Source organism: Cetorhinus maximus, chromosome 14 (genome assembly GCF_964194155.1).
Source record: "Cetorhinus maximus chromosome 14, sCetMax3.hap1.1, whole genome shotgun sequence".
Taxonomy (NCBI): domain Eukaryota; kingdom Metazoa; phylum Chordata; class Chondrichthyes; order Lamniformes; family Cetorhinidae; genus Cetorhinus; species Cetorhinus maximus.
In genome coordinates, this window is record NC_135892.1 from 32,554,982 (window position 1) to 32,578,192 (window position 23,211).

General features: G+C 45.1%; 1 protein-coding gene across 1 annotated transcript in view; it reads right to left on the reverse strand.

Moving 5' to 3' along the window:
• LOC144689571 (uncharacterized) overlaps positions 1-23,211 on the reverse strand; it is a 318,797-nt gene that overhangs the window by 268,953 nt on the left and 26,633 nt on the right. The window contains exons 2-3 of the mRNA XM_078556753.1: positions 14,381-14,498; positions 5,849-6,103 (exon numbers count right to left, since the gene is read on the reverse strand). Of these exons, the coding sequence (XP_078412879.1) occupies positions 5,849-6,103; positions 14,381-14,456 (331 nt within the window). The 5' untranslated portion in view covers positions 14,457-14,498. The remainder of the gene's footprint in view (positions 1-5,848; positions 6,104-14,380; positions 14,499-23,211) is intronic.

A 23,211-nucleotide genomic window follows, 5' to 3' on the forward strand; every position in this document is an offset into this window, starting at 1 on the left:
CCTCCAGTCCTCTGGCACCTCTCCTGTGGCCAGAGAGGTATTGAAAATAATTGCCAGTGCCCCTGCTATCTCCTCCCTTGCCTCACTCAACAGCCTGGGATACATTTCATCTGGGCCTGGAGATTTATTTACTTTTAAGCCTGCCAGACCACTTAGATCCTCCTCCCTTTCTATGCTAATTTATTTAATTATATCACAGTCAATCTGCTTGATTTCCATACCCACGTCATCCCTCTCACTTGTGAACACCGACACAAATTATTCATTTAGAACCCTACCTACTTCTTCCGGCTCCACACACAAATTACCACTATGGTCCTTAATGGGTCCTACTCTTTCCCTAGTTATCCTCTTACTCTTAATGTACTTGCAAAATAAGTTTGGATTTTCCTTTATTTTACCTGCCAATATATTTTCATGCCCCCTTTTTGCTCTCCTAAGTTCCTTTTTATGTTCCCCCCTATACATTCTATACTCCTCAAAGGCTTCTGCTGTTTTGAACCCTCGGAATCTGCCATAAGCCTCCCTTTTTCTCTTTATCCAATCCTGTATATCCCTCAACATCCAGGGTTCTCTGGATTTGTTGGTCCCACCCTTTGTATTCACTGGAATATGTTGGCCCTGTACTCTCCCTGTTTCTTTCTTGAAAGATGCAGATTTACCTAAAAATAGCTGCTTCCAATCCACTCTGGCCAAATCATATCTGATCTTATTAAAATCAGCCTTCCCCCAATTTAGAGCTCTGATTTCTGGCCCATCCTTGTCTTTTTCCATAACAACCTTGAATCCAACGGAGTTATAATCACTACCTACAAAATGCTACCTCACTGATACCTCTACCACTTGCCCGGCTTCATTCCCTAAAATTAAGTCCAGAACCTCCTATGTACTGGCTTAAGAAGCTCTCCTGGACGTATTTTAAGAATTCCGCTCCCTCTAAACCTATCACACTATGACTAACCTAGTTAATGTTGGGGAAGTTGAAATCCCCCACTATTACTACCCTATTATTTTTACACTTCTCTGAAATTTGCCTACATATCCACTCTTCTATTTCTCTCTGACTGTTTGGGGGCCTATAGTACACTCCCAGCAATGTGATTGCTCCTTTTTTGTTTTTCAGTTCTACCTACATTGCTTCATTTGAGGAAACTTCTAAGATGTCATCCCTCCTTACTACTGTAATTGATTCCTTGATCAATATTGAGATACCCCCTCCTCTTTTACCTCCTTCCCTATCTCACCTGAAGACCCTATATCCTGGAATATTGAGCAGCCAATCCTGCCCCTCTTTCAGCCATGTCTCTGTGACAGCAATGATATCATACTTCCATGTGTTAATTTGTGCCCTCAACTCATCTGCCTTATTTATCAGACTCCTTAAATTAAAATAAATACCATCTAATCATGCCAAACTCCCTTGTGCTTTAACTAGCCTATAGTTTCTTTGCCTTCCAGACTCACTTGCTCTCTCTTCTAATTTTGGCGGTGCATCTCCCCCTGCTGAACCTGCTCTCAGGATCCCATCCCCCTGCCAAATTAGCTTAAACCCTCCCCAACAGCACTTGCAAACCTCCCCGCAAGAATGTTGGTCCCATTCCGGTTCAGGTGCAACCCGTCCGCCTTGTACAAGTCCCACCGGCCCCCAGAAACAGTCCCAATCTAAAGCCCTCCTTCCTGCACCATCTCTCCAGCCACGCATTCCATCTGGATTAACCTGCTATTTCTATATTCACTAGCGCGTAGCACTGGAAGTAATCCAGAGATTACTATCTTTGAGGTCCTGTTTTTTAATCTGTTTCCTAGCTCCCTAAATTCTGCTTACAGGACCTCATCCCTCCTTCTACCTATGTTGTTGGTACCAATATGTACCGCGATCTCTGTCTGTTTGCCCTGCCCCTTTAGAATGCCCTGCACAGCCGTTCAGTGACATCTTTGACGCTGGCACCAGGGAGACAACATAACATCCTGGAGTCACGTCTACAGCCACAGAAACGCCTGTCTGTTCCCCTTACAATCAAGTCTCCTACCACTATTGCTCTTCCCCTCTTTTTCCTCCCCCTCCTGTGCAGCTGAGCCACTCACAGTGCCATGAGTGTGGCTACACTTCCCAGAGGAACCATCATTCTCACCATTTTCCAACACAGAAAAACGATTCTCGAGCGAGATGTACCCTGGGGATTTCCTGACTACCTGCCTGACACCTTTTTGCTGACTGATGGTCACCCAGTCCCTCTCTGTCTGCACTTCTGTAAGCTGTGGGGTGGCCACGTCTAAAAACATGCTATCCATGAAACTCTCAGCCTCGCGGATGCACTTCAGTACCTCCAGCTGCCGCTCAAGCTATGAAACTCGGAGCTCAAGTAGCTGCAGCTGTTGGCACTTCCTGCACACGTGGTCAGTCAGAGCACAGGGAGCATCTGGGACTTCCCATCTGTTGCAGGCAGTACATAACATGGGACTGAGCTGCCCTGCCATGCCTCTAGTTGAAAAAAAACCATATCCAGGCATGGGCTCACAAGTGGCAAGCAACATTCGCGCCACACAAGTGTCAGGCAATGACCATCTCCAACAAGAGAGAATCCAACCATCGCCCCTTGATGTTCAATAGCATTACCATCACTAAATCCCCCACTATCAACATCCTTGGGGTTACCATTGACCAGAAACTGAACTGGACTAGCCATATAAATACTGTGGCTACAAGAGCAGGTCAGAGGCTAGGAATCATGCGACAAGTAACTCACCTCCTGACACCCCAAAGCCTGTCCACCATCTACAAGGCACAAGTCAGGAGTGTGATGGAATACTCCCCACTTGCCTGGATGAAATGCAGCTCCCAAAACACTGAAGAAGCTGGACACCATCGAGGATAAAGCAGCCCACTTGATTTGCACCACATCCACAAACATTCATTCCCTCCACCACCGACGTACAGTTGCAACAGTGTGTGCACAAGATGCACTGCAGGAATTCACCAAGGCTCCTCCGACAGCACCTTCCAAACCCACAACCACTACCACCTAGAAAGACAAGGATAGCAGGTAGATGGGAACATCACCACCTGGAAATTCCCCTCCAAGTCACTCACCATCCTGACTTAGAAATATATTGCCGTTCTTTCACTGTCGCTGGGTCAAAATCCTGGAACTCCCTTCCTAACAGCACTGTGGGTGCACCTAAACCACATGGTCTGCAGCAGTTCGAGGAGGCAGCTCACCACAACCTTCTCAACGGCAACTAGGGATGGGCAATAAATGCTGGCTCAGCCAGCGAAGCTCACATCCCGTGAATAAATAAAAAAAATCATCTGCAAAACAAATCCTAGTACATAGGAGTCAGCATGGATTCAGAGGAGGAGGACCAATCTCTGACTTATTTGAGAAAGGAACAACTGAAGTGGACTTTGGAAAACCCTATATACAACAGTATAATTTGATTTACAAAAGACGTTGGACAAAGTTCCACATAAAAGGTTAAACTCAAACCTGTGGGTATTCAAGATAAATAATAGCAATGGACAAAATGGCTTAAGAGTAAGGAATGATGGGTATTCATTAGCAGAGATGTGAGTGGGGGGATGGGGACGAAAGTAGTATTGGGTGTGGCGCCTTAGAGCTTATTGGTGGGAGCACTGTCATCTCTAATTTACATGACCTGAATTATGAAACTCATTGCAAAGTGGCCAAATCTTTAGAAGGGACAGTGAAATAAGAAGAGACAGCTCAAAATAAGTTGGAAAAAGATACATGAGCAGAACAATACCAGATGAAATTTAACACACAGAACTGTGTGGTGCTGTACATAAGGAATAAGGTAAGATATGTCTTCCATAATTGGTGTTATAATGACTAAAACGAAAGTATTGGTAAACTCAGTTTTAAAAATGTTCAACCAATCAACAAAGCCAATATAATGTTAAACCATATAGCCAAAACAATTGAATAAAAGTCAAACGACATAGTGATCAAACTTTATGGTCAGTTGGTTACACCGCACCTTGACTATAGCAGCCAGCTCCAGGGGCCAAGGAACAAGGGAGGCATTTACATGTTGGAGTTGGGACAGAGAAGAGCCATGAGGCCAATCCCTTGTATAGGAGTTTGAGTTATGAGGAAACACTGGTGAAACATGGGTTTTACAGCTTTCAAATGAGGTGTATGAGTGAAGATCTTATAGAAATATATGGGAGTATTACGGATATGGAAAAAGGACACCCAGAAATGATTTTGAACTAAGTTCTGGAGTAGGACAAGGGGACACAAGTTCAACATAGTAAAAGGTCGTTAAAAAGCAGATATCAGGAAATTCTTCATACAAAGAGTGATCAGTATGTGGAAAAACATGGAAGCATTTAAGCATCAATTTGATGCTACAATGGGAGGACATTAGGATCTTTCTAAATGGAGGAGTTAACGTGGGTCGGCCTCACCTATAATTATCATACGATCTTATGACCGAATGCCCTCATGAATTACTCCACTCACTCAGGTACATCCACCATGGAAGATTTAGATATTGTGCATGAAATGAATTGCAAAGCATAAGTGAGCAGACTTATGTGGTCATGGAAGTGCAGGAATCTGCTGGCTAGAAGACCAGCTCACATCGTTCATCAACTGATGAGATCTTACATTTGGTCCTGATGGGAACTACATTTAAAAAAGCTTCCATCTGAGCACTAACATTTTTATTGCCATTAGAAAATGTTCCAGGCAAACTGAAGAGTGTGACAGTGACTGCAGAGAGCCCATAACCTAGACCAGGGCAATTGTGCTTTACCATAAACACAATCCACCTCGAAAGTGCATGACAATTTCTGGGGTATCTATATCAGGGTGCCAGTGAAAAAATTTCTATGAATAGTGGCATCATCTCTCATGAATGATCACTCTGCAGCTATGGAACTACGGGCTTCACTCTTCAAGAAGTTCACCTATTTGATCTGAACAAACTGGGAGATTGGAAAGAAAGTGCCATTTTCCAAAACTTCTTTGTCTTCAATATTCTCCATTGGTCTATTCCTGACTGGAAATGCTGTTGTACTGCTCAGCTGGTACCGCTGCATAAGGTTAGTTACTACAAATGATTACCAAGAGGAAGCCAAAAATCACAAGGCACGTACTCTACTAACTTTTAGAAAATTACATTTAGTTGGACTTTATTTCAACTGCACCCAGGGAATTTTCTTCTGATGGTGGAAAGTAAGGTATTGGCATCAATAGTAATTGATTTTGTGCACAGGACAATGTTGATGAAAAAGAGGATCATTGAACCTTGCATGTAGACAGGGGTGTCAATGCATTGGTCAGATGGGGCACATAGCTGAAGGACTCAACTATCAGAGCCTGAATATCACTCTTGCTATCTATTATGATGTTTCAACAGCAATATCATCTGTCACATTTTCAAGGTTTTGCTCTCTCCATGGCTAAGGATGGGCATCCTTCTCCTCCTCTGTTCCATTATTAACCAATAAGATTAACTCATAAATCCACTGTTCAAGTACACCTTTGGAGAAATTCCCTATAAAAATAGTCACTGAACTGGCATGACCCTCATTGTCCATTTCATGTGTTTAAACTGAGCGCAAAAATATATTTCCCATGACAACATCAGAGTATTTGCCCCATCACTCACTATACTCCCAGTATCGTGCATTTAAACATTGAACTAAAGCTCTTTACACAAAATGGATTAGAATCCAACAATACAAATCTTCACCTGATGCACTGGCTCCCACTCCACTGCTCTAAGTCAGTATGGCTAGCCTTGCAGAATAGAACGTTTGCCTTGTTGCATATCAGCTAAGAATATTTCCATTTACATCAATCTCTGACTAACTAACCTGTGTCTTGAGATGGATGTGGATGTATTGCTGTTTGAATAGAGTTGCTGTTAATTGGCGGTGATGCAGATGAACTTTGCTGTGCTGAGGATTGCACTAATTGGACCAGTGGAATGCAAAATGATCCTTTGATGTTTGAAGAACTTTCATTAGCAGATGGACCAGGGAATTGAAAAGGAGGTGTATTGACCCCTGGGGGCAGGGCAGCAGTGATACCAGTCAATGGAGATGAGAATCCTACCGGCAATGTAAAACCTGCAGTAAAAACACAATAACAAAGAAAAAAATTAATTGCATTTATGATCTTCAGGATGCCCTTCATGACCTCAGGACATCCCAAGGTGTATCATAGCCAATAAAATACATTTGAAGTATTATAATGTACTGAAACACAGAAGCCAAAATGCACTTTTTTTTGCTGGAACCTTGATGATTAGGTGGAGATCTGAACAGATTATTTTCAGAAATTACAGGGTGTGGGTGAGTTGTGAAAGGTTGATTGAAGGGGGAAGTTAGAAGATTTTTCTCACATGGAGGCTCACTAGGACATGAAATGCTTCACCACGTGACTATTGAGGTAGAGATTCTAGCATCATTTATACAGGAATATTTGTTTAAAAAAAAAAGGAATATGAAAGGGGATTAGGCTACAGTGTTCAAGTTGAAGACCTAGCACCAATGGGTTGAATGGCCTAAAAGCTGTAGTTGCAATTATTCTATGTGTTTTATGTCATGCCCAGTAAAGGCATGTCATATTTATAACTTTACTCATGGACTGAGTTTGTACGGGAGCTTCTGGAACTGTATTTTATTTGTTGCAAATGAACACTGATGAACTGTTAAGATGGCTGCAAGGGGCCAGGTGACCATTGCTTATTCAACAGAGACTATCATGCTTCCGGAAAGGTCCAAATTGCATAACCATTCCTGGAATGGACATACCAAAATTAAAAACAAAAAACTACTGCGGATGCTAGAAATCCAAAACAAAAACAGAATTACCTGGAAAAACTCAGCAGGTCTGGCAGCATCGGCGGAGAAGAAAAGAGTTGACGTTTCGAGTTCTCATGACCCTTCAGCAGAACTGTTCTGCGGAAGGGTCATGAGGACTCGAAACGTCAACTCTTTTCTTCTCCGCCGATGCTGCCAGACCTGCTGAGCTTTTCCAGGTAATTCTGTTTTTGTATACCAAAATTAATGTTACTTGTGGAACTCATGCCTGCCATTATTTGAAGCTCAATAGAATTTAGGGCAGAATCCCCCCCAGATTTGCATTAAGTGCAGTAGCGGGTGAAAAGTTTTACCCACCGGCCGCAATGGTGGCTTTTCACGCTGTATCGTCCCAATCCCGCTTCATTAATCATGTATTCCCAAGAAACATGCTGTTCCGATGCCAGACGGGCTCTCATTCGCCCACCATGCCATCACCTCGCTGCTTCCTCATACCGGAAGCCATATTTAAAGTGCAGCTGCACGCACACCTCCCAGTGCTTCCAGCCCATGACTGCTGCACAGAAGACATGGAAGGCAAGAAGATTGCAGCCCCCTGGTTTAGTGACGCATCCTTCAAGTGCCTACTGGGTGCCATTGAGGCCTGCTGTGATGTCCTTTAACCCTGCTCTGGGCAACGGCCAGCAAGCAAGGACACCAATCCAGCATGGGAGGCGGTGGCAACAGTGCTCAGCACCAATGCCCTGCAGAAAAGGACAGCCACCCAGTGCGACAAGAGGATGAATGTCTTCTCCAATCCACAAGGGTAGTCACCCTTCTCATCACTCTCAACTCACACTCACAAACCCATTACACATCCACAGGGATCTCACACCTCAAGGGACAACACCACTAACTCTCACACACATTCTCACATTGCCATCAGGCTTATATCATCTTGAGTTTGCATCTTAAATCTGTCCAGGGCTTGGTTCACCACACAAACATTCCATGCAGTGCCATGTGTCCTCTCACACTCTCTTCATCTGTTTCATGCAGGAGAAGCTGGCTCACAGCAGCATGGAGAGTTGCCAGACTACGGATGGAGTGGACCACATTATGCCCCTCGCTCACTTTGAGAAGCGTGCCATTGCGCTGACTGGTGAGGACATGGACCATGCCTGCAGCGACGGTGAGGTCGGCGGAAAACACCCACATGAGGATCCTGCACCACATCAGCCTTCTCTTAATGCAAATGCAAGTGCTCTCTCTCCTGCTTTTGATTCTGCTGCCATGCACTAATTATCTGTACTTTGCCTCATAGGGAGCTCTGCCAAATGACCGACACTTGCAGCCAGTCTCTCAGCTCCATCCACTTCCTCGCCTCCAGCCAAGTCGACACCTCCTCCATTGAAGAACTAGAAATAAGTAACTTGCAGGACGCGTCACAGTGCTTACCCACACCCTAGACCAGCACAGAGACACACGCCTCACTGTAGGTCTAGAGCAGACTTGGGTTCACAATCTGATGGTCACCACATGCGCACGTGTCCCGGAGCAGGAGGAGGCAAGTTCAGCCGAGCTCCCCGGCACTCGGAGGACTGCTGGGGCAGAGGCACCTGTGATGTCTGAGTCAGATGACAAGCCTCTGGATTCAGCCATCCAGCTCATCCTGCAGAGGCAGCAGAAGGCGGGAGAACATCAAGTTTGAAGCCATCAACAGAGTGGCACATGAGTCAGAGGAGTGTGTCCGCCTGCTCTCTGATAAAGTGGTGCCCACACGTGCATGTATGAAGGTCTCCAGGGGAAGTTTGGCAGACGCCATGTAGACCCTGATCCAGCAGAACACAGAGATGTGCGCAGACCTGCACTCCATCACGGTAGCCACGGGTGAGTTCCTGCAGTGGCAACGCAAGAGGCAAACAGGGAACCTCGACATCCCTCCAGGTGCTCCGTCCCCTCAAGGAGTCAGCCTGGGGCACTCAGGCACCCGAAGGGAGGAGGAGTGGCAACTGGACAGCCCAGGGTCATCCACTCAGGAATCTGAGAGGCTGTCCACGCCCTTCGAGTCCCCTTTGCCTGTGACCTCCCTCAGCCTCATCCTCTGTCACCGCAGAGGGAGCAGCTGGCCCACAGGGGGACAGTCAAAGCAAGCCAGGGCCCCCAAGGTCTCAGCTCTCCAGAGGACCCACACCAAAGTCATCAGAGGCAACCGGGCCACCCATCGCACAAGCTGTCTCCACCCCTGCTGTGAATGTCAGGGCAGCACTAGAAGTGTAAGGCCTAGAAAAGTTAAGAAATTCTGATCTTAGTTGGTTGCATGGGTGAACACATTTTGTCACTTTATGATCTGAAAATATATTCACTTTCACTGAATAATGTGTAATGGTGTCTTTCAGCTTCATTTACAGGCTTCACAAGTCATCCCCGCACCGCCCCCCTCCACCCCACCGCCAGTAGCAGTTCAACTGCACGCAACCGGCTCACGAGTAATTCTGGAGGGAGAATGGTGTGTGTGGCAGGGCCTTTCAGAGCCTTGTGCAAGCATTCTCCCATGCACCCGGATCCTTCCCCCTTCACGCTCATCTCAATGTCCTGAGCATTTTCAATGCTGCCTGCTGGGGTTCGCTTTCACTTGTCCATCTGAGCTGACCTGCATCTCCGCCCACCCTCTGATCAAACGCCCATGCAGCACCTATTCCCGCCCGCCACGAGTCTTCTTTCACTTTCCAATTTGCAAGCAGGGTGTATTTAACATTCTTCTTCTTCATGTCCCCCCTCCTTTCTCCTCCCTTAGCGACCCATGTCCTTTCCCCCATTACTGCTGAACCCCCTGGCATCACCTTCCACCTCCCCACCATCACCTAAAGCACAACCCTTTTCTTTCGGGACGTCCAGGTGAACGTGCACATTCCCTACTTTCCTGAAAATCCCACCCCCACCCACATTAACTTCCCTAACCTCCTCCTTTCCATCCCCTGGGTCCCTGTCTGCCTCTGAGATGCCACCAACCACCCTTGCTGTCCCTTACACCGATACCGTCACACCCTCACCCTCCTACTCTACTGCCTCACTCTGCCCTCTGTCAATCTTACCATTCCCTCCTACCACACCCACCCTCATTTCACTCCCCAGGGTGTCGTCATCGAACTCCAGAGACCCCTCCCTTGCACGTTCATCTGGACATCTCCCCCTCTGGACTCATTCCCCCCTTGGAACTCCTTCTCCCAAACTCTTCCCCCTGACCTCTTCCCTCCCCCCCCCGGACCTTACTCCTTCCACCTTCCTGCACCCTTAATTCTTCCTCCACCCTTCTCCACATTCCTGCCTACTCCCCCGGACTCCTTCCTCTCTCCAGACTTCTTCCCTTCCACCTACCTCACCAGTTGCTGTATTCTCCCCGTTATCCCCTCCACCCCCTCCCAACCTTACCCTCCCGACATCTTTGTTCTCCCCCTCCCAACTTCACCTCCCCCCACCGACACACCTTCCTCTTCCAGTCAAATCTAGACCTTCCTCTCCCATCTCGCAGGAATATCTTCCTCTCCCAAACACAGCTGGACCTTGCTCTCCACCCCCTCAACGATCATCTGTAACAGACCATGGCCAAGACACTAAAGTCCCAAAGCAGTCCCTCAACAGTGATATCCACCTTCCATGAGTTGCTTCGCGGCGGAGCCATGTCCATGAGAATCTACCCAGCATGCGATAGACGTTCCTCCAGGGTCCCATTGCTGTCAGGCTCCAACATCTTCTGCTCCTCAGATGTCCGTGATGTGAGCAAGGCCCTGATGGTAAGTCCCGAATTCTGCACATCACACTTGTCAAGACACGTTCTGCACCGGTGTGTTTTCTTGTCGATGTGGGCAATAAATTTGATGTGGGGGTATGATTCTGGCGAGCTGAGGTTATAATGATACGCAGATATATTACAATGGCCGATGGGTACTGTTTCCAGGATTCTCGACACCAATCCTGGGCTGTCTAATTTTTGGGCATGCCTTTAAATTGTTCCCTGAATGGCACAATTTTTTTCTGGGCGGGGCAGATAAAAGATGGAGTCAGGGTCATCGCCCCCAGGCACAGCTCGGAGGCAGCCACAGGGGCTGCTGAATGGCGGCGAGGGAGGGCTGTTTGGATGGCCCTTTATTCTGAGACTTTGTCCCAGTTGTTTTGTTAAATATTAGGCCCTCCAGCCCTCAACCCTCATTCCCCCCCACACCCACTCCCCATGTCAATCCATGCCCCCCACCCACTCCCAATGGTCCCTCATACACTTCATGCCAACTCATAGGACTTCCATGCCCATTTGATCAGCATATACTCTGTACAGAACAAATGAACCCTATTGTAACAATAGCATGTGTGAAAATGCTAGAAGTTGAAATGCTGGAAGTACCAATAACGGAAACTTGACACCTCGTTGTCTTGTGTAAATATCGAGCTAGTGACAAAATGGATGACAGAAAATAGCTTGCAAAACTATCAATCAAGCAATGTTTCTCTTCTGTGCATCTGTTTTAACAAAGTAAAGCCTTTTTTTAAATAGGTGAAACTGCCAGCTCCAGTCCTGAACCGCCCAGAGCCAATTGGCCTTGTAAGTGTGTAATCTCCACCTGCTATTGCAAGGTCATTGACATAAGAAGAGGCAGAGATGGTGGCAGTGCCTCCCTAAGCTGGGGCTCACCCCAGCTATCAGTTGGGACCCACTGTAATATTGATGGAGATATGCTTGATCAAATGTTGAGCTTCCTTAGGGGGAGGGCAGAGGGGTCCATGTCCTGGACCTAAAGACCAGGGAAAATTTTAAATATATATATATTTTAAGTGGCCTCCCAAATACAGGGAATAACTAGGTGTAGCCTCTTCCCCTTTCCAGTTTCCTCAGGGAACCAGAAGTCAGCAACACTTCACCTGGTAAGCTCTGGTTGCATTTCTGGTCTCTTGAGCAGAAAAGACCGCAAACACACCCTCAGCCCGCCAAAGGCCTGTTACTGTTGGCCAACCCTTTCTACACAGCAAACCTCAGCAGGGTCAGAGATGGAGTCTGCAGGTAACTCCACCTGGGGCTTAAACTAAGATGCCTTCCCCCCAACTTTAGAAAGGATGTCAAAGCCTTAGGAAGAATGCAGAGAAGATTTAATGGAATTGCATCGGGGACGCAGGGTTTCAGTTATATGGAAAGACTAGAGGAACAGGGATTGCTCTCCTTGTTAAATTTAATTGAGATGTTCAAAGTCATGGAGGGTTTGGCTAGAGTAAATAGGGAAAAACTGTTTCTGTTGAGAGAAGGATTGGTAACCAGAGACACAGATTTAAGGTAATTAACAAAAGAACCAGAGGAGAAATGAGGAAACTTTTTAATGTAGTCAGTTGTTATAATCTGGAACGCACAGCCTGAAAGCATTGTGAAAGCAGATTCATTAACTCTTAAGAGGGAACTTGGTAACTAATGGAAGTGGAAATATTCTCAAGGCTATGGGGAAAAGGCTATGGGAGTGGGATTAATTAGATAGCTCTGTCAAAGAGCCAGTACAGGCATAATAGGTCAAGTGGCCTTTCTATGCTTACCATGAAAGCAAACCTAGACTTTCTAGTGAGCAACAGAAAGAAAAACAATATGAGAAACACATTCCGCTTAGAAAACATTTTCTTGGCCACTGCTTAGTTTGCAATTGGTGACCATAGAAATATAACTCAGACACTCTTGCAGCCAATGGTTGATTACTCAAATGTTGCATTCAACAATAAACAAGCAATTACAACAACTCAAATTGCAATGCTCTCAGAACTCACATTTTAAGACCAGCAACACAATATTCAAAGCCATCTAATATATCTAAAGCTATGTAATATTTTTTTATATCTATAGCTATCCTGTCGACACAAAGAACCATTTCATCAATAATTTCTAGACTACGCCTTCCACCATATACTTCACTTTGTGCTTCTCTCGATTGGCTGAATAAAATTTGTGAAACATGCCTGGACATGTCACTGCTGCAATTCAGACGTTAATTGGAAATATCCCAGTTCACATGTTTAAGTTTAAGACATCTTACTGTGAAATTGGCCTCTGTTTATAAGAGTGAATCTTGGTATTTTTAAAAGTCTGGTGCCATTATCTGTTGCTGAAACTAAAGCAACAAATGGTACCTTACAAACAGAAGTAACTGTTTGTCAAGGTTGGCATGTGAATTAATATTCTTCTGCTTTGTGCCTCAGGAACAATAAGTTTCTGGCACAAAGCAGAATGAAAAGGGCTTAGACAGAAGCAGGTCCTCCATCCTTTTTACAATTCCTTGAGATTTTTGAGGGGAGAATTTGGATAAGGCTCAAGAACAGGGCAAGGATTACAATATAAATTAACACGTGCTTGTTTGTTGCAATGCAGGCAGCATGAAAACTTCAGTGGTGGACAAGCACTGCTGCATGTCCTCATCCTGATGAAGAAGACATTAAAACATAAGAAATAGAAGCAGGGGTAAGTCATTTGGACCTTTACCCTTCTCCACCATTCAGAAAAATAATGACTGGTCTTATACTTCAACTCTGCCTTCTTTCACTATTGCCATATCCCTTAATTCCCTTAGTACCCAAAAATCTATTAGCCTCTGTCTTGCACATACTCAACAACTGAAATCCACAGCTCTCAGGGAGAAAATTCCAAAAATTCACAACCTTCTGAGTGAAGAAGTTTCTCCTCATCTCAGCGCTCAATGGCCAACCCCTTATCCTGAGACTGTGACCCTATGTTCTAGGTTTCCCAGCCGTGCAGGCTCAGTGCACATGCGCAATCATTCCTGACACCTTTGTGGTCAGTGGCAGGAGTTATAATGTTAGTGTGCACAAATTGGCTGCTGCATTTCCTACTTTGCAATAGTTACTGTACTTCAAAAGTAATGCTCATTTTGAGAGCCGGTGCAGACCACAATGGGCCAAATGGCCTCCTTCTGTGCCGTTAAAATTCTGTGATTCATTAGCCGAAAAGCGCTTTGAAATGTTCAGTGGCCATGAAAAGTATTAAACAAATGCAAGGTTTCTTTCTTTTTCTAAAGAACATACCATTCAACCAGAACCCAACTGAGGTACACCCTCTGTACTGAACATATGTCTGCTCTTTTACAAAATGTACTTTATTTGCTCTCTACGTTGCCATCATGTTGTCACAAAATCCATCACTGTTGACATAGAGAGCACTGTTTTATTTTGTGTGCTTATTCTGAAAAGGTCAGTTTAGCATATGTTCTGGAGATTCATTTTATGGTGCAGGGAACTCAGTTTTTTCAGAAAGACAAAAAGACAACAGGTTTACATAGAGTATGCAATTGATGGGAATAAAACAAGGGCATTAGGCCCGAGGCTTCATGTAACAAAAGTAGCATTGGTGGCATGTCATGCAGCATTACCATCAGCAGGCAGCAAAATTTAAACTTGGCTTTTGTCAATATTATGCTTATTATATTTCAAGAAGGATTGTGCAAAATATTGAATTCAGTTCAATCCAGTATCAGTTAAGTTCCAGAAGTACAGGGCATTTAAAAAGCCTTTTGTATCTGACAGGGAACATTCTGAAGATGCTTCAATAAAAGGCACCAATACCTTGGTTGGCCATGGGCAAGGTGAGCAACTTGATGAGTTTCTGCTGCTGTTCCATCAGTTGCTGGAGCTGCTCCATCTGATATCTTATTAGTTGACCCTGCTGCTGGTTCTCTACCTGCTGACATTACAGAGAACAGCTTGTTAGGGGGCTTTTGACATTTTTTTTAAACTATTGCAAATATGTCTTAAACTTTACAGAAATCACATAATTGTTTCAGTGCAGGAGGCCTTTCAGCCCATCATGTCTGCACTGGCTCTTTAAATGAGCATTTCACCTAGTGCCATTCTCCTGTCTTCTCCCCATAAACTTACACATTGTTTCTTTTCAAATAATCACATAATTCCCTCGAGTGCCTTGATTGAACCTGCCTCCACCAAAATCTCAGGCAGTGCATTCCAGACCTTCACCACTCGCTGTGTGAATAAGTTTTTTCTCATATCACTTTTGCTTCTTTTGCCAATTACCTTAAATCTGTGCCCTCTGGTTCTCGATCCTTCCGCCAATGAGAACAGTTTCTCCCTATCTACTCTGTCCAGGTCCCTCATGATTTTGAATACTTCTATCAAATCTCCTCTCAGCCTTCTTTTCTCCAAGGAAGAGGGTCCCAACTTCTCCAATCTAACTTCATAACTGAAGTTTCTCATCCCTGGAAATATTCTCATAAACCTCTTCTGCACTCTCTCCAATGCCTTCACATCCTTCCTAAAATGTGGTGCCCAGAACTGTGCACAGTACTCCAGCTGAAGTCTAACTAGTGTATTATAAAAGCTCAACATAACCTCCTTGCTCTTGTGCTCTATGGCCGTTTTAATAAAGCCTAGGATACTGTGAGCTTTATTAACTGCTCTCTCAACCTGTCACCTTTCACAACTTATCTTTCATGACTTATGACACATGCACCTAGGTCCCTCTGTTCCTGCATCCCATTTACAGTTGTACCCTTTATTTCATACTGTCTCTCCATGTTCTCCCTACCAAAATGTATCATCTCAAGTTTCTCCACATTGAACTTCATCTGCCACCTATCCACCCATTTCACCAACTTGTCTATGTCTTTTTGAAGTTCTACACTGTCCTCCTCACAGTTTACAATTCTTCCAAGTTTTGTATCGTCCACAAATTTTGAAATCCGTGCACACCAACGTCAAAATCATTAATATGTGTCAGGTAAAGCAAGGGTCCCAAAACTGACTCCTGGGGAACTCTGCTACAAACCTTCCTCCAGCCCAAAAAACATCCATTAACCATTACTCTCTGTTTCCTATCACTCAGCCAATTTTGTATACATGTAGCTACTGTCCCTTTTATTCCATGACGTATAACTTTTCTCAAAAGTCTGTTGTGCGGCACTGTATCAAATGCCTTTTGGAAGTCCATGTACACCACATCAACAGTATTGCCCTCATCAACCCTCTCTGTTACATCTTCAAAAAAACTCCAGCAAATTAGTTAAACATGATTTTCCCTAAGAAATCCAAGCTGGCTCTCCTTAATTAACCTGCATTTGTCTTTGCAACTATTAATTCTGTCCCAAGTTATAGTTTTTAGATGTTTCCCCACTACCAAAGTTAATCTGGCTAGTCTGGAGTTGCTGGACTTCTCCTTACCCCCTTTTTTGAACAAGGGTGTAATGTTTGCATTTCTCCAGTCCTCTGACACTACCCCTGAGTCTAAGGAAGACTAAAAAATTATGGCCAGTACCTCTACAATTTCTACTATTGCTTCCCTTAATATCCTTAGATGCATCTCACCCGGTCCTGGTGCCTTGTCAACTTTAAGTACAGACAGCCTATCCAATACTGCCTCCTTATCAATTTTAAACCCTTCTAGTGACTGAATTTCCTCCTCTTTCATCATGGCCTGGGTAGCATCTTCTTCCTTGGTAAAGACATGCAAAGTATTCATTTAATACCTCAGCCATGACCCCTGCCTCCATGTGTAAATCCCCTTTTTGGCCCCTAATCAGCCAATTGAAACAGCAATGGCAGGAGTTTCTGTGAGTAATTTGGGAGACACAGCAAAAATTCATCCCAAGGAAGAAGAAGCATACTAAAGGGAGGACGAGACAACCATGGCTGACAAGGGAAGTCAGGGACAGCATAAAAGCTAAAGAGAAAGCATACAATACAGCGAAGAGCAGTGGGAAACCAGGGGATTGGGAAGCCTACAAAGACCAACAGAGGACAACTAAAAAAGAAATAAGGAGGGAGAAGATTAAATATGAGGGTAAACTAGCCAGTAATATAAAAGAAGATTGCAAGAGTTTTTTTAGATATATAAAGGGTAAGAGAGAGGCAAAAGTGGACATTGGGCCGCTGGAAAATGATGCTGGAGAAGTAGTAGTGAGGAACAAAGAAATGGCGGAGGAACTGAATAGGTACTTTGCGTCAGTCTTCACGGTGGAAGACACGAGTAACATCCCCAAAGTTCAAGAGAGTCGGGGGGGCAGAGGTGAGTATGGTGGCCATTACCAAGGAGAAGGTGCTAGGAAAACTGAAAGCTCTGAAGGTGGATAAATCACCTGGACCAGATGAATTACACCCCAGAGTTCTGAAGGAGATAGCTGAAGAGATAGTGGAGGCGTTAGTGGTGATCTTTCAGGAATCACTCGAGTCAGGGAGGGTCCCAGAGGACTGGAAAATCGCTAATGTAACAGCCCTGTTTAAGAAGGGAGTGAGGCAAAAGACGAGAGATTACAGGCCGATTAGCCTGACCTCGGTCGTTGCTAAGATTTTAGAGTCCATTATTAAGGATGAGATTTCAGAATACTTGGAAGTGCATGGTAAAATAGGGCAAAGTCAGCATGGTTTCATCAAGGGGAGGTCATGCCTGACAAATCTGTTAGAATTCTTTGAGGAGGTAACCATGGTGTTAGAGACAAGGTACTAGCATGGATAGAAGATTGGCTGTCTGGCAGGAGGCAGAGAGTGGGGATAAGGGAGTCCTTCTCAGGATGGCGGCTGGTGACTAGTGGAGTTCTGCAGGGGTCAGTGTTGGGACCACAACTTTTCACTTTATACATTAATGATCTAGATGAAGGAACTGAGGGCATCCTGGCTACGTTTTCAGATGATACAAAGATAGGTGGAGGGACAGGTAGTATTGAGGAGGCGGGGAGGCTGCAGAAGGATTTGGACAGGTTAGGAGAACGGGCAAAGAAGTGGCAGATGGAATACAACGTGGGGAAGTGTGAGGTCATGCACTTTGGTAGGAAGAATAGAGGCATAGACTATTTTCTAAATGGGGAGAGAATTCAGAAATCTGGAGTGCAAAGGGATTTGGGAGTCCTAGTCCACGATTTTCTTAAGGTTAACTTGCAGGTTGAGTCGGTAGTTAAGAAGGCAAATGCAATGTTGGCATTTATTTCTAGAGGACTAGAATATAAAAGCAGGGATGTGCTGCTGAGGCTTTATAAGGCTTTGGTCAGACCACATTTAGAATATTGTGAGCAATTTTGGGCCCCGTATCTCAGGAAGGATGTGCTGGCCTTGGAGAGGATCCAGAGGAGGTTCACGAGATCGATCCCAGGAATGAAAGGCTTAACATATGAGGAACGTTTGAGGACTCTGGGTCTATACTCGATGGAGTTTAGAGGGATGAGGGGGGATCTGATTGAAACTTACAATATACTGAAAGGCCTGGATAGAGTGGACATGGGGAAGATGTTTCCATTAGTAGGAGAGACTAGGACCCGAGGGCACAGCCTCAAAGTAAAGGGAAGACCTTTTTGAACAGAGATGAGGAGAAACTTCTTTAGCCAGAGAGTGGTAAATCTATGGAATTCATTGCCACAGAAGGCTGTGGAGGCCAGGTCATTGAGTGTATTTAAGACCGAGATATATAGGTTCTTGATTGGTAAGGGGATCAAAGGTTACGGGGAGAAGGTGGGAGAATGGGGTTGAGAAACTTATCAGCCATGATTGAATGGCGGAGCAGACTTGATGGGCCGAATGGCCTAATTTCTGCTCCTATGTCTTATGGTCTTATGGTCTAAGTGTTGCAGATAACTCCCAGGCATCCAAAACGGGTGGGCAGTACTCAGTTGAGGAGCCGGGGGAAGCAAAAAGGCTGGGATGGGAGTAGCAAAGGTTGGAGGAGATGCAGCCAAAGAGGGGCTAGCCGAATCCTTCTCCCTGGGGATAAATAGGGGCACAGAAAGTCCTCAGATCCGGCCAACAAATTTAAGAAGGGGGCCGCTACCACTGCTGGACGAACAGGAGGTCTGGCCGTTGAGGAGGGATGCCAGGAAAACTCCCGAGTAAATATTCAGTTGGTGAGGAAACCATCTTGCTCAGATTTAACACAAAAGGAGACTGCACCCCTGCTGGGTGAGCATGAGATCTAGCTACTCAAACCCGCCTTTCCAAATTTGGAAGCAGACCTGAAAGACTCCCAAATACCCCCAGAGTCGGTGAGGAAACTATCTCACCGAGTTGAAGAGCCACAGGGCACAACAGCCAAAGCTAGCCCAGCCCCTGTAAGTGAAGATACCCCCAAAGGTACAGGACAGAAAAGGAACGCAAAAAGGTCCCAAATGAGACAGAACAATTTAAAAAGAAAGAAGCCTGTACCCCTGCTGGATGAGCAAGAGGTTTGGCTAGACCACACAGTCTTTCCAATTTTAGAGGGAGAACAGGAAAGGTCCCAAGCAGACATGCAGATAATGAGGGAGATGACCCACTTAGTTGATGAGCTACAGGGCAGTGCAGCAGGAGCTGGTCAGCCACCTGAGGGCAGTCGTGTCCCAAACAAAATGGGCCAAATTGGGAACCAACCCCTCCCCAAGGTAACAGGTCAAGGAAAGACAGTAACCCTGAAACTTCACTGCCCATGGGACTACCACAAGGGGAGTTCAAGTGCAGCTAGAACCAAATTGAACCCAGGGCTCAGTCAACTGGTGAGTGTCTGTCAGAGGGTGGACACATGTGAGGGTAGCCAGGAGGAATCAACTGAGAAGAAGGGACCGGAGGCTTCCACAGTTGAACCCCCAGCTGCCAGGTTGGCAGACCCCTGAATCTCAAATGCCCAATCAGCAATGCTTACCCAACAGCAGTGAGAGGATGTGGCCACCTACTCGGGAAATATAAAGGAATTCACAGGAGTCCGCTGGAGGGTACCCCACTAGCAGTCCATGATGTGGATGTGAGAGAACACCCACCAATAAATAAAAATCCCTACCAGCTAAGCCCAAACAGCTAAACCAGTTCAAGCAGGAAACCCAGCTCCTGCTGGACCCTGATATAACTGGAGCTCCCTCAATACCCTGGAGTTGGATCTTGAAGCCTTTTAACCAATAAACAAAATTACTCACATTGGCTGACACTGTCCCGTGTGTAAATTCTGAGAGTGCAGCAAGGGACTGACATTTCCCCCTGCTTGCTGTGTGTTGCTTTTTTTCAGGAGTGAATGAGAAAATGCATCTATACATCTTCACTTCCTATTCTTCCTTCCCTAAGGCCACACATTTTTTTCTCCAACAGTGAAAGTGTGTCCTGCCAAGAAGGCACGAAGAAAAAAAATCTTAAATAAATTTGTTTCTCTTCCATATTCTCTTGTTTAAGTTCTGTTTTTTTTAATATAAAAGGACAAATGGATAAACTGATAAAATGGCTCCAGCTGACCACATGATTGTAGTTCTGGAAGTTTCTGAGCAGTTTAAAAATGGAAAAAGGCTAATTCATCAAACTCCTGGAATGGAACATCCTTGCATTGTATAACCATTCCAGCAGGCCAACACAAAGGATTAGTAGATGAGACATCTTCACCAGCCAGCTCTGGACAAAGGCAGAGCTATTGGAACTCCTCATCTACAACATTGTGCTTATGATTCTACAGTTACCTGCTCAAAGCACAATGGGCTTTAACAAGGGGGCCTTGTTAACTGAATAGCTCAACCCAAAAGTATCCTATCACATGACCAAGACTAGAGCTGTACAAATTGCTTTAATTATACAACTTTTGAATTCTGTCTTCAGATGCTGCTTAACCTCAGAGAGATAACAGGCTATAACAGCCTGCCTCTGACCTCCGTCTCTCTCAAAGCCTGGTCTTCAGAAAGAGCCCTACATTTCATCTACAAAGTGAACTAATTCCCAAAATACTTTACTGCATCTTCACCTGCCTCAGCCTTCAACCGAGCTCTAGGAAAAACACCAGGAATTCTGCCAGACAAAGCCAACCGAAAGAACCTTCCTTGGACAGTGACTTACCGGACTCTGGACTCATGTGAAATAATAATTCTTATTTTGTCAGTGATCTTTGCTCTGTACCTCTTTCTTTTCCTTATCCCTCCTTTATTATGTGAATGTACCAGGGTTACGTGGCAACAAACTCTCCCCGCACTTTGAGTGTGCGTAAAATAAACTAACCCTGTCCCAAGTTTGCTGAGGGGTTATTAATAGAGGATTGGATCACTGAAAAACTAAGAGGTTGGGAAAAATACACCACCACTTACAAAGCGGGAAATCAAAAATCAAAAACACCTTTTATTTACGGGCGGGTGGTGAGAGATGAAATCAGGGCTGTTTTAAATTGAACCCCCTCCTGTCCATTACACTCTTGCTAACTGAACCATGCAGGCCAGGAAAAATATCAGATTTAGAAATTAGCGCAAGTCAATGTTGACATTCTTTTGTTAGCTGTTGACGCCAATGGGCTCTCAATGCCCAAAGAACATGAAAGAGTTCTTTGTAACAGACAGCTGAGTAAGCCAATTTCAATTAGTAAGGATGTCACAGTATCCCTTATGTTCAGGAGGTAAAAAAAACTCAAACAAGGTTCCATCTTAAGCCGCTGAAGATTCTAATGTGTCATTATATTGAAAGGTAATCATAGGAATACAGGTACGGGAGATACATTTATCCCCTTGATCCTGTTCCATCATTCAATGAAATCATGATTGACATGTGACCTAGCTCCAGATACCTTTGTTCTATACCCTTTTAATACCTTCAGTTAATAAAAATCAATCAATCTCAGATTTAAAATTAAGCTAGCATCAAGTGCCATTTTCAGAAGAAAATTCCAACCATCCTTTGTGTCTACAAATGTTTCCTAATTTCACTCCTGAAAGATTTGGCTCTAGGTTTTTGACTATGGCCCCTAATCACAGACCTTCCAACTATGTAAAGTTTCTACCAATCTGTTTGCCTTAATATCTGGAAATCTTCAATAAAATCACCTCTTAGCCTTCTAAATTCCAGGGAATACAACTCTAGTTTATTTAATCTTGCTTCATAAGTTAACCCTCAGAGTTCAGGTATCATTCTAGTAAATCTATGCTGACTCCCACCAAGGCCATACATCCATCCTAAGGTGCGGTGCTCAGAAACTGCTCACAGCACCTTAGGGTGTGGTCTAACCAGGGTTTTATAGAGCTGAAGCTTGGCTTTGAAAGCCTTGTATTCTATTGTTCTAGATATAAAGACTAGGGGCCAGACTTTCAATGCTGGGCCGGGAACCAAGCACCCAGATGAATTCTAGGTCCTGACCCCGTGCTCCTGGTGTGCCGCTCTCATGATGCTATATTGAAATATGAATGTCCTAATTGGCCAGGAGGCGGGTTCAGTGCCCAATTAGTGGTGATGAGTGCCTCCAGGAGACAGGAGTTGCTTGCTTTGCACCAGCATCCCATCTTCTAAGTAATTAATGAATACAGGTCCTTGTGGGATGCCACTAGTCTAATTCTGCCAATTAGAGTACATACCCATTATCCCCACGATCTGTCTCATTCCACACTCAGCTAATTTCCTAATAAGGTCAAAGGCCCAGATCTTCTGATCCCAATAGTGGCAAATGCTGAGATGCTGGGCCGCAAGGGACTAGGCAGTTCTCAGGCTAACTTATGCTGGAACCCTGAGTTTCCTTTTCACCAGGAATGGCTCTGTGAGCACCCCCACTGATGGTCCCACCAGACCCGGAAGTACACTTGGGCACTTTAACTGGGACTTACCTAATTTTTTACCCTGATTTAATTAGCACTATTCCCAGCAGGCGCTGGTGCAGCTAAACCTTTCACCCCCATTTACTCCCCTTCCAGGGGCCCCAGTTCGCTCCCCACTCCTGCACCTCCAGCTCACCCGTATCCGTCACCTCCAGCTAACCCGCCAAACCCACACCCCTTGGCTTACCCACCTTCTAGTCACCCACTCCACTCCCTCACCACTGGCTCACTCACCCACTGGCACCCCCAGTTTGTCCCCACTCCCGCACCCCCCTGCTCACCCACCTTTCAGTCATCCCCTCCTGTAACCCCATTTCACTCCCCCTTCTCATCCCCAGCTCAACCGCCACCTGCCATCCCCAGCTCAAGCCCCCGCCTCAGACCCCTGGTTCACCCACCTTCCAGTCAAAACCCCATCACACATCCCTGGCTCACTCACTCACTGGCACGCCCCCAGTTTATCCTGGTTATAGGGTATTCAGATGAGAGAGAAGAGGACAGAAGAGGAGGGGGGGAGGGGGTGTCGCAATATTGATCAAGGAATCAATTATAGCAGTGAGGAAGGATGATATCTTGGAAGGATCATCAAATAAGGTCAGATGGGTAGAAGTAAAAAGCACAAAAGGGGCAAACACGCTATTGGGTGTGTATTATAGGCCTCCAAACAGTCAGGGAGAGATAGAGGATCAAATAAGTAATCAAATTTCTGGGAAGTGTAAGAATAATAAGTCAGTAATAGTAGTGGATTTTAACTGCCCAAATATTAACTGGGATAGTTTTAGTGTGCGAGGTAGGGAGGGAGTAAAATTCTTAAGTTGCATCCAGGAGAACTTTTTTAGCCAGTACGTAGGAAGCCCAACAAGGGAGGGGGGGCAGTTCTGGACCTAA